This window comes from Haliaeetus leucocephalus, unplaced genomic scaffold (assembly GCF_000737465.1).
Source record: "Haliaeetus leucocephalus isolate CR32 unplaced genomic scaffold, Haliaeetus_leucocephalus-4.0 Scaffold152, whole genome shotgun sequence".
Classification (NCBI taxonomy): domain Eukaryota; kingdom Metazoa; phylum Chordata; class Aves; order Accipitriformes; family Accipitridae; genus Haliaeetus; species Haliaeetus leucocephalus.
In genome coordinates, this window is record NW_010972588.1 from 857,236 (window position 1) to 869,697 (window position 12,462).

The following is a 12,462-nucleotide window of genomic DNA, read 5'->3' on the forward strand; positions in this document are numbered from 1 at the left end:
ATTTTGCCTCGAGGCAAGTGGTTGTGAAACAAATTCCCCTCTTCACGGTGTTTAAGCTTTGGTGTAATACTTTAATATACGTAAACACAACTGGTTATGAGAATTGTACAAATGCACACAAGAAACATCAGTGCTTCATGGCATTTTATATTATTTATTTCTTTTAAAAAATCCTTGAAGTCATGGAACATTTAAATGATTTATGACAGGCCTGCGCTCCCTCCCGCTGCCGCCCACCTCCTGCCTGCAGCCCACACTACCCGGGACGCAGGGGAGAGCAGAGACCGGCTGCAGACTAAGCGAAGGCGACAGGGGTGAAAGCTAAACTCCGTCTGCGGCTCCAAGAGGAGGCCAGTCTCCTCCATGCCCTGACTTGCCCAACTGTACCCACTGCTTTCAACAAGTAAGTTCTTCCCTTTAAGAATATTGTACACAATTTATTGCAGACCACTAGACAGTTTCCTTCTCGCTCATGGGAGCATTCCTACCGGAAACTAAACTCTAACCTTGCAAAAAAATTACCTAACAGCCCTTAAAAGAAATAGTGGCTGAATAAATCTATGTCAATGAACTGCAGATAAAAGTAAGAAAAGCTACTTAAATACATGTAAGCTCAAAATAAGTAGTGCTATTTTGCAGAAAAAATGTAGCCTGACAAAGAAGTTAAAAGCTAAATTGTGAAAAAATCCTCTCAGTTTCACTTGATTGTTTTTATGTATGGAGAAGTTCAATAGTATTTTCAAATACAGCTTTATAGAAGAGTTCAAGTTTAACTGCTAAAACACTGAGGATAAATTTTGTTTAGAAACAACTTCATTTCATAAAGAGTAAAGCTTTGTCTACTTAATAGGAATAGTGAGTTGTTGGAGAATTCATACTACAGTAGGACCCTAAAGCCATAAAAATTAAACGGGTAAACTTATTAATACTAGGAATTAAGACATGAACAATCGAAGTACAAAATAAAAAGCGACCACAACAAGATTTGCCACAAATAAACCGATTTATTACTTTTTGGCAAGTCCCATACAGCATTAACAAGGATCTTTCACTCACTATATTAAAACATTATTTTGCTTTATACAAACTGTAAACATCTTCAACAGGACAAACTGTTGGTACAGACATTCCACAATTCTGGCATCTTTCCTCCGTCAGTTAATCAAACAAGAATGAAAACCCAATAAACTACAGAATATTTTTCACAGGGTATCTATAAAATGCAGCATGTGCATTTCATATCATATCAACTCTAAGCAACACAGAGAAGAGTATTTCTGATTATTATTTTTAGTGAAATTAATAGTGGTATTACAAATATAAACACTTTTTCCATACTGTTGTAACCAATTCTTTGTTTGAAATTAAAAACATCATTTTATACAAACAAGGTAGTAAACCAAATTCTACAGTAAACCAGCTGCTATACAGCTATATTTGTTATACTGTGTCAGATAAATAAGGATGTTATAACTCCTGATCTGGTTAATACTTTGTTTTTCTGGCAGGCACCAGTCTAAAGAAGTCATAATTCAAGTTCTGCTTGTCCAAAACCTCCTGCTATAATTGCCTGATTTTTTTCCCCTCCCTCTCAAAGTGCTTTAAATCAGACATAATCTGATCCATAAAGTGAACACTTATCTCCTCCTTCTTAAGTAAGAACAGATTTTTCTTTCTAATTTTTAAGTCCCAGGAGTGTCAATCTGCTCGCTAGCTTTACTGAAGGACTGACTACAAGATGCACACATCCTCAAATCAGGGCAAAGTTGTTTAAACTTGACATGAACCACTTTCTCCACACCAACTCATCAGTGCCAAAATACAGACAATTATCATGTTACTGACTAAGGCTTTAAAAAAAAAAAAAAAATCACTTGTATTGTTAAAAAACAATTGCATTACAACTTTGGTTTCAGTATGCTGCTAATTTTGGAGTCACATTTACAGTGACTTAAAGACAAAAATACATGTTTCTAATGTAAAAAGTCAAGCCATATTAAAAAAAAAAACCACTTCAAGTGTCTCTGTGCATCATAAGGAACAATGAAAAGAAACTTAATTCTTCTGCAGATCACCTTTAAAGTTACCCACAAAACCCAAGGTGGTTATTTTCACACCTGTATGCAACCAGCTGTTTTAAGTATTATAAAACATCACACTTTATTTAGAACACAAAGTGCTTAGATCAGCAGATCCATAAATGACGAGTTCAGGTGAGTTTCACTACCTGAAGTGAGGACACTAAGGAGCTTTTTGTTTATAAGATTTCTGTATCATTGAAATGCACAGATGAGAGACTATGAAGGATGAACAGCACAGTTAACTTGCATCAACATTATGATGCATAGTCATAAACAATGCTCTTCCTACAGATTCAGTACCAGAACAGCATCAAGCATTAGTTCCTACTGTCAACTGCAAAAAAATAAGAGAGAAGTCATCAAAGCTTGGTAAAAAATCCTAGATGGAAAGTCTTTAAAATAAAAAGCTTGTGCAATTCATCCAGCCGAGCAAGATATTCTACTACTGGATTTGCCTCCAGCTCTTCTCTGCCCAAATAAAGGGGATCTCTACTACAGCCTTAAAGCTAGATCCTGATAGAATTAAAGAAACACTGTAAAGGTTATTCCATCAATCAAAAGAAAATAAATTATTTAAAATGCCTTAACTCTTCCATGATCATCAAAATCTGCCAGAAATAACATAACAGGAACCTTCAAATAACCTTAATTCTTCAGCAGAAATGCGGATTAACCGAAACACTTACTACTCAGTATTTTCACTGCAGCATGGGATGACGCTCTATTGAAAAAAAAAAAAAATTCTGCTCTACACAGCCACCAATTTAGAGAAGATCTTCTAAACGTAATTAATACCAAGTTCAAAATACTGTTCTGTGGTTTTGGTTTGGTTTTGTTTTAAATCAAGAGCTATTTCTGATTTATAGTCAAACCTTGTATGCCTTTTTTTCATTTTTAATCCATTCCATTTAGTTTCACTTTCCAGTCTGTCTGGGAATTGTCTGGAGCCGAACACACCAAGATGCAACTGTTGTCCATGTGGATTTATGACTTTTATATGCTAGCTGCTGTTTTCTGTAGCAGCATCTGTTAGAAGTTTTACCGAATTGTAATGTTCTCCTAATCCATACGCATGTCTCATATACCTAAAAAAAAGTAGTTACGGAATTAGTGTTCAGCTTAACTAAAAGTATACGTCATGCCAAATATTAACAGCACTGGAAGATAGCTTAAATAAAGTTTTAGCACAGAAAATATATGTGGTCATTAAATAGGTCAGTATTAATAAAGACAGTTTTTAAATTCTGGTGACTTCCAAGCACAGTGACATAAACTTTGAAAAGAAAAAAGAAGTTTCCTCTTGCATCTTATATCAATTTCACTATTATTTTGTAATTATGTAACAGGTAAAATGACCTCAGTAGCATTCTATAAAGCAGTGACTGAATCACACTTCAGACTGTCAGCATTTTAAGAACTCTAATTACAATATCTTTAAACTACGTGTGTCAATCATAAACATAATTTCTCACCTGCAAGATCATTATTCAAGCAGCGTTTCAACATCAGATAGGTAACAGAAAATAAAAGAGCAGGTAAGAATCAAAGCTGAGCCCTCTGCTATAGAAATCAAGTGCACTAATTTTAAAAAGGGATAAAATAACGTACTTACACAAGTATTATTGGTTTGCCTGAATATTCTTCACCAACAATAATGGGAGGGGAATCCATTTGCACTACTTCAATAGGTGTTTGCAAAATGTGCGACAAAGCCCTTAGCTTTAAGGCATAAAAACAATTCAATAATAGGATTAAATCCAATGTAAGGAGGAGAGAGGAAGGCATGGCATTTAGTTTTAGCAGACACGAGTTCAGGCATAACATTTCAAATATTGTTAGAAAATAAACTTTATTAAAATAAGCAAAATCATCTTAACTTTTTAAACTTTAATTGAAAACAGGTTGCCTTAAATTAATCATTGTTTTGAGGATACAACACAGGTAACATTGGCCTAGCTTCAGTAATTTGTGACAACTCTTTCATAAAACAATAAATAAGACACAACCTAAAACAAATATGTATTTTCTCAAGCTCAAGTTCTGGTTTACATTACAAAAATCTAACATTGCTCCACTCCAGTCAGCTTTCCTACCATCTAAGTCTGCGTAATAAAACACTTTCTCAGAAAGTCTTCCCCCACTTGTATTGTCAATCCTTCTAATGATATTTAGAACTACTGAATTCATTAACTTGCATGTCGTGAAATACATCATAATCAGAACAGCAGCACACCATCAGAAAAACTACTAATCTGGGAAAAAAATTTATAACGATAGGACAAAGTTCTTGATAAACTATTTATGACTACATTCCCTTATGCCTTCAGGTATTCTTTCTCAAGAAGCCCTTTTTTGAAGGTATATTCACCCACTCCAGAATTTCACAAATAAAAATTATCAATACAACACTTACCTCCAGCTGACCACCCCATGCAGCTGTACTTGCTATATCATCACAGTATTTTTCAAATTCCTCTGCGGGGAAAGACAAGACAACTTTTAGTAGTTCTCTTACTTGAGAGCAATCAACCGAGGAAAAATACTGATTGTACAATGAACACCTAGAACCTGAAAAGTCTAAACACACTATACAGGAAAATAGGTATGTTCACTGAAAAGAAGCAAAGGAAACGAAAAACACCAGAGGCAAAAAAACCCCTGCATAACTGTTTTAGAAAGAAAAATTAAGACTGAAGACAAGAACAAAAGCAAGTATGTGAATAAAAAGAAGCACAGATTTACATTTTCAACTTTTTGTTCAGGGAACTGTTAATAACAAGCAGGAAATTGCATATAGTTTTCTTCCTGTTAAGTTTCAGAGTATGCTGTTTTGACACCCTAGAAAAGAATGTGATAGCAAGTAGTATGCTTAGCTCTTACTTTAGCTAGGTGTCAGGTATGTTTTTAAAATCTTGTAACTGCATGTAGTTCAACTGTTGTTGTTTTGTTTGGGTGTTTTTTTTTTAACTTTCCAAATTAGCTGCCTTGTTTTTAACCTCTGAAGTACTTACTCCCAATGGTTCCTTTGTCAACCGCTAAATAAACCTCTTGCAGATCATGTTCTACAGAAACCAAGCTTTCAAATTTATAAATTGCAACCCTTCAGGCTTCTGAACCCTATGAATATATTCTGATAAAGAACGAACAGATTTTCTGAAGACTGCTCAGAATAGTTTTTCATACATTCCCCTTATAACAGACTTAGAAGACAACAAACCCTCAATTCCCTGCTGCTCTGCAGAACTTAACATTAAGTCTTCTCTAAGGACACATTTATCCTGTGACAATTTTCTCTGTCAACATGGGAGAGACACCTCCCACTTCACAACAGACCCCAATCACCAAATGAAATCCACAGCAATAACTATTAAATGAACGTGGCAGTAAGTTAAAAAAATTTATAAAGTCATTTGCACAGTGCTCCAGACATGCAGTAAGAAATTAATAAACCATGAATTGCTCAGATAAGTACATAAATTCCATTTAACTGCATTTACTCAGCCTACACCATTGCTTCACACTAAATGCCTTTATATTTTTTAGTTTAGTTTTTTTATAAGAAAGGGTGCCAAAAGACCTAGCATGAACAGTGAAAATAAAGGGTAGAATAAGAAAAATCATCTATGCAAACTATTATAAAATGGGTTTGCTTGAATTTCACACTCATTTTTAACAGCCTTCCTATGTAAATTGAAAACACCAATACAAAAGTTGACAAAAAAAATCATCCGTAACCTGGTAGACAAGCTATTTATAATACAACCTAAATCACATCCCAGTTTATGATTACCATCTAGTAACCAGCAAGTTCTGATATTTATTTTTTTTAATGGGGAATAATGTTTGCTAGATTACTTAAAAAAAAAAAAAAACCAAACATTGCAAAGATCCAGGTGTACCAAGTTTCACAGCAGATCATAATTCTGTGTTCCATAGTACACAGCGAACCAACGAAGTAACATAGTTCAGGAACAAACACCATAATGGGTTAGTCCCAATTCAGCTGTAACTGAGAATGAGAATTATCAGAAATAATTTTAACAGTTTTTAAAATCTCTTATGCCATAAGCTTTACCTCTGCTATACATGTCTCCAGTACCAGGGTTTGTAAGAAATGGCAGGAAGTCATCAAAGTGACTTTGCATATACTTTGCTGTTTGGTTCCTCAGAGTTGCAACAGTCCAGGAATTTTGGCGATCCTTGAGCTGATCTTCAATAGCTCTGTACATGCAATGGCCATCTGAAGGGATCTGTTTAATCTCCAAGTGCCTTGCTGCCAATAGGGAGGCAAGTTTCTGACTTTCAAGATGTCTGGCACCCGTTAAATTTTCTATCTCAGCTTCAGCTATCCTTTCTTCTCTTTCTCTCTCCAAGGCAGCTTTTTTTTCCTTAGATTAAAAAACACACAAAAACTACATCAGATGTTATAATTTAGAAGATGTCTGTACAGCTCTTGGCTTAGTGCTTGCTTCTAACTCTTCAAATGTTTTCTCAGTACATTCATATCTGTGAAATGTTCTCCCGAATCAGCACTACCGAATCTTAGAGACCTCCTAAACCCAAACTTTAGCAAATAGTTAAGTGACCAACATAGCCTAACTGCCTCCGACACCACACCCAAAATTATGTGACAGGAGAAATCTTAATTATATCAATGTGCAAAATAACACTTTACAACACCTGTTCAAAGGCTATTAATAGTAGTCATTTCTTCAGGATCACCTATTTCACCACACTGGCAAACAACTTAAGTATGGAAATTCTAATTAAACAACAGAAAATATTGCTCTTTCATAATAAGTGTGAGATCTACCACTTACGCATACGATTGCATAATGGCGCTCATGTCATGAAACTGAAACTCCCTCAGGCTAGCTACTAGACATCATAAAAGACTGCTCCTAACCTAAAGGATGAATAAGAATGCATACAGAGAATACTAGAGGGGATGTAATAATGCATAACATGGCTTTTATAGAATACATTGTAAGTTTACGCTTAAGTTAACAAGGGACTATGAGTCAAAATAAACAAGAAAAATAAAAAAGGAAGCAGTACTGAGAATGATCTTTTCACTTTCACACTTAAAATTTACCACAAATCAAGACCAGACTGGTTTGGGCGACCGCAATAACAAGAGTTTCTAGTTTGCCTAGACATGGTGCGATGAATTAAGAACATCCTTTTATCATGTTTGTTACAAGGCAGCTCTGCAGTAGTGATTATGTACCAGGGGATGGACTCTGCAATAAAGCAGTGCTCCTCTGGCCCTGAACCAACATTCATGCAGGTACAATGAGAATGTTAATCCATCGCAATTTAGCATCTGAAGTTTAAAAGGATTTAACCCTAACGGCCTGGACACCAGGTAGTGTTTCTTAACAACTCAAAAATGTACAAGAATTTCAGTGTTAATGTTCTTTTGTTAAATGTGTAAACTTATACTGCTTGCATATTTTCTATGTGTATTTTACATTACTTTAATTCAATTACTTGATTTCTTTATTAATGCTTTTAGTGAAATTCTTTTAAAAACATTTGCTTTACATCATTTACTTTTCTGGCTCCCATCTCCTGACCTATTCTGATTCCCAGCTCACGGCTGAGGGTAAAAAAGTACAACTATTTATAAAATGCTTACATATCTCTAGGTAGCAGCTTTACAGATTTTCAAGGCACCCAGTAGATACAGCATCAATACTGAATTAGCCAGGTAATGTACCCTGCAAAATTGTTTAACTTTGGTTATTACAGTTAAGTCATATAACTTCAATCAAATATTTGTAAAATTTTTAAATGTTAAGCCATACCCGCCTCTTCTGCGCTTTTGATATTCGAGGATGTTGAATCTGTTGCTCTACTCCTTCAAGCTCTAAATTTGCAACCCCATCAGCTATGGAATCTGTCTGAAAAGAAAAAAAATATGTTAAATGTTCTTATTAATATAAATGATAACCAAGATGTGCATCTCCTAAAACAGTTTTAAGTTCTGTTCCTAGGTAATTCCAGGGTATATTTATGAAGTGTAACCACAAAGATCTGTGTACAGCACAGAACCTTTCAAAGCCGAAAGTAAAGCATTTCACATCCTAAACCACTGTCATGCATTTTATTACTTTTTCTGAAGTCTCAACAAAGAGACAGTTATGAACTGTGCATCTAAACTTTAATCTGTATGTTCTCTTGTAAGCTTCCACACTGAAGTGTGAACACTGCTTACCAGCTGAAAGTTTTCCTCACCATACCAGCCAGCTGAAGAACCCAAACAGCAATTAACAAGTTCTGTGACAATTAAAGCAGGAGAGGGCTCCACCTTCCATACCAAAGCATAACCAGCAGTTGGAAAAGACAGGGAGTTGGCACTTCTCAAGAAAAATGACAAAGCTAACCCCATAACAGAATGAAGTAGATGTCACCCTTGGAAGCATGGACATGTTTCAATCCAAATAAAAAAAGCTGAGAAGTGAAAGAAACTACACATCTCAAACCAAAATCCTCTCAGGCAAAGCTACATCTAGGGCAAAGATTTTAGCTTGAAAGGTCCTCCATTGTAAAGTTTGGACAGCTCATTTAGCAAAATAAAACAAACTCTTGAAACTAATCTAAGATACAGGTAAACAGAAGCATTACATTTAATGCTTATGCATTAATCACCTGCTTAAGCATCTGATTAAAAACTACTACAGAAGATTGTTATAGGGTCATAACTCTTCCAATGTAAACCTTTTTTTTTTTCCCCCCCCCACAAGGATTGTCAACAGATGCTTCTTCATCAATTCTATTTCCCTAAAAGTCATTCAGAAACGTTTCCATTCTCATTTTCAAACAAAAGTACTTTCTGCTTAACTCTTTTGGTTAGGTCACTAATCAGAAAACAGTTAGTCCAGAAAGCATCATGCAGACAGGTCTTTGTGTTTGGTTTCTTTAGAAGACTTAAACAGCCAAAAGAGACACACTGTTCGTGAAACACTTAAGGAGATGTATGAGCATGTAGCATTAGCATCATTCACAGATAACTGTATTGCACCAATTTAGCCATAAGCTCTATTCCCATTTAGAAAGGAGAAAGTATATGAACAGGCCTACTTGGACAAACGGTCCTTAAATTCAGGCACATGATACAAATAGAGTTCTTTTCAGTACTGGATATACAGAACTAAGTCTATGGATTGCAAATTCACTATGACAGGAGTTTGCAACACACAATTAATTAAGTGCTAAAACAAAGGTGAATTTTTGTATGTCACTCAAGTATTTAATAGTATCTAGTTTACTCAGGTGGTCGTATTTCCTTCAGCTAAATTTGAATAATGCTAAGCCTCTGTTACAAATTAAGTGCTTTGCCATCAAACAGCAAACCAGAAGTACTTAATATGTAGCTATGTTGCCAACATGGCAGAACAGCAGCATTTAAGACAACAGTTCTCACCATCACAGAAAGTGCTTCTTACAAAAAGGTCAGTTACATTCTTGACAGAATTGCAAAACAAAACACACTACATCAGTCAAATGCCTACTAAAGGCCAACAATACCCTAGTAGTCTACATAAGATAATTAGAGTGACAATATAACAAGAACTTAAAAAAAAAAAATTCTTTAAGACAACTGAGCTACTAATGTAGCCTTAAGAACAAAACCAAATACTGCTCAACAACAAAAAAATCCCCACTGTTAAATGCCCCTCCACCCACTGTATGCAATGTGCACCCACCGTAACAGCTGAATCTTTCCAAAGATGAGAAGAGTTACTAATACTGTGAGGAAAAGGAGAAATACTTTAAAGTGTTACTTCATTATAAATTTTAAAAGTTAAAGAAGCCCTAACAAATTGTATCTGTACAACTGCAGCTAAAGTTAAGCCGCCTACCTTATTCTGTTCAGGTGAAGCTTCCTTCAGCTGCTTTAATTCCTCCTTGTGCTTCTCTTCAAGTTCTGCCTCTAATTTGGCAACTTCATCAGCCAGCTGTTTTCGTCTCTTTTTATCATTCTTGGGAACAGCATTTTTCATGCCTTGAATTTTTGCTGTTAGAGAAGTAGTGTAATAAAACATTACCTCTAAGTATAGATACTCCACAGTCATTGCAGAAAAGAGAACTGCAAGTCATACAGAAAAACATTTACAAGTATCAACATATCAGTATGCTTTAACAGTTTAGCTACGAGACTGCCCATTATGATCATCACATTTTAAAGCAGCTACATTTTTCTTAAAAGATGCAAACGTTTTATCTGAAGAAGAGAAAAACTTGTGCCAAGTTACTATTATTAATACTTATGAACTTTATCAATGCAGCAGACCTCAGCCTGTTGCCTTCAAAAAAGATTATTGTCACAGGAAAGATGTGTAAATTTTTAATCACACAAGCAGCCAATTAAAAGTAAAACCAGAGTTTACTTGTCCTTAAAATAAAGTTTCTAAAAGCAAAATGGGTATTCAAGAAAGAAAAAAACCTTCAACCTGCTTAAATTCCATACATATTTTTAGGCTGTAAGTCAAGGCTCTATTTCCCAAATCATAGAATAGTTTGGTTAGAAAGGATGTCCAGAGGTCATCTAGTTCAACCTCCTGCTTGAAACAGGGCTGAATTCAAAGCTACATCAGGTTATGTTAATTCAGCTTGATCTGGCATTTATTCAGATGACTGTGCAAAGTCTCCGGGGATGGACATTCTGCAACCTTTCTGGTCAGTTTTTTTGCAATGTTTAACCATTTTTATTATGAAAATATTTCCCCTTTTTCCTCCCACGAGGAATTTTCATGTTACATTTTTAGCCATTGTCTCTTGTGCATTCTCAACACTTTACTTTGAAGAGTGGCTCCACCCAATACACAGTGGAAACTACAACCAGATCCCCCACAGTCTTCTCTTCTTCTCCAGGCTGAACAAACACAGCTTCCACAGCCTCTGCTCTTACATGAACACACCCTGCTAGCTCTCCTCACTTCTGTATTCACTGTTTTATTTACAGCACCAGTTATTTAACACCCTGCTCACTATTCATCACCTGCACATTTTCCTGTCCTTCACCCTTGACTGACACAATTGAGCTGAAGATGATGGTGATGATAATGAAACTCTTCAAGAGGAGGCAGCAAGAACGCTCATACTGAAAGATTTATGTTAAGCATTCAGCCTCACAGATGAATCAGCTGAGTCCGACAGACAGAAAAGCAGTTTTGTTCATAAAAATTAACATAATGGAGGAAAAGGAAATCCAGGACTTAAGAGGCACACACAAATGCACAAGAAGAGTATATGGGGGGTGGTGGAGACAAGGATCATAAGCTGGAGGAGATGCTGGATTTTCAGATGCAGAGATCCATCTGACACTAATTCTTACGAACAAACTGTTTTGCTCTCTGTCAAACAGTTAATAATTGCACTTACCAGGAACGTATTTTTCAAGTAGGAAAATGTGTGCCTATAGGTCACCTGCCTCTCCTACCTGGGAAGACTGGGGCTCTGTCTTCTGTATACCCCTCCCACCTTTAGGTAGCAGAGGACTGCAATTAGATACCCTCTTACAACCTTCCCTAGATAGAAAACCCCTCTGTTCCGCAGCCTCTCTCAACCAATGTGCCATGTGCTCCAGCCACCTAACCACAGTGCTTGATTCCTACCTCTCTTCAATTTCAACCAAGTTTGAGGGAGGAAAAGGCATCTCAAAACAGTAAGTTCATATAGATTTAATGACAAGATGCAACCCAATAGTGTGTCTCCTCTTCTTTAACCCTCCAATTGACAGGGGGCTGCAGATTGGCCTATTTCATTACATACCAAAAAAGCCAAAGAAGAAAAAGGCCGTATCAATACGCCAGCAATGAGAAAGGCTTAACAAAAAGGTTGTTATCAACTACAAAGCTTAACAGAATCCAGATAACTACTTAATTATATTAATCTACTGTAATAGGGTCATGAACAGCTCATGTGCAGCACCATAAGACCACACAGGTCTTCTACTATAGATGCTTTACTGCGGCTGGACAGAACGTGAAAGTTCGTTTCAGAGCAACTGCGCTCTGAACGAAGAAACACAGCTGTCTGTCTGGGCAGCAAGGACCCTTATGGGGGCCTTTCAACCTAAAACGCCTTACAAAAACACACCTCCTTTAACTTAAAAACGAAGCAGCAAACCGCTAGCCTAGCGTTAACGGCTCTCACGCCCTGAGAGGCTCCCGAGATGACAGGGAGGCACGCTCAGCAGACCGCCGGCGGGACGAGAACCACCGCGCCCGGGAGCGAAGCCCGGCCGTGACACCTCCGCCCAGACGCCCCGCTCTCGTCCCCGACGTCCCCGTCCCCTCGCGAAGGCAGCGCAAGGGCTGCTCCCGCCCGTCCCAAAGCCCGCCGCTGCCGAAGGCGCCCGCCCGCCCCCTCC

The 12,462-nt window shown here is 36.8% G+C and overlaps 1 protein-coding gene across 2 annotated transcripts in view; it reads right to left on the bottom strand.

Annotated features, from left to right (window-relative positions):
- Window positions 1-1,025: 1,025 nt before the first annotated feature.
- The window catches only part of OTUD6B (OTU domain containing 6B), an 11,744-nt gene continuing 307 nt past the window's right edge, over window positions 1,026-12,462 (bottom strand). Inside the window, exons 2-7 of one of the 2 annotated variants that reach the window (XM_010561999.1) lie at window positions 9,950-10,104; window positions 7,892-7,987; window positions 6,157-6,469; window positions 4,495-4,556; window positions 3,694-3,800; window positions 1,026-3,166 (exon numbers count right to left, since the gene is read on the bottom strand). In XM_010561999.1, coding sequence (XP_010560301.1) covers window positions 3,082-3,166; window positions 3,694-3,800; window positions 4,495-4,556; window positions 6,157-6,469; window positions 7,892-7,987; window positions 9,950-10,104 — 818 coding nt within the window. In that variant the 3' untranslated portion in view covers window positions 1,026-3,081. Of the gene's footprint in view, window positions 3,167-3,693; window positions 3,801-4,490; window positions 4,557-6,156; window positions 6,470-7,891; window positions 7,988-9,949; window positions 10,105-12,462 lie in introns of both variants that reach the window. The other variant, XR_774011.1, reaches the window with a different exon arrangement.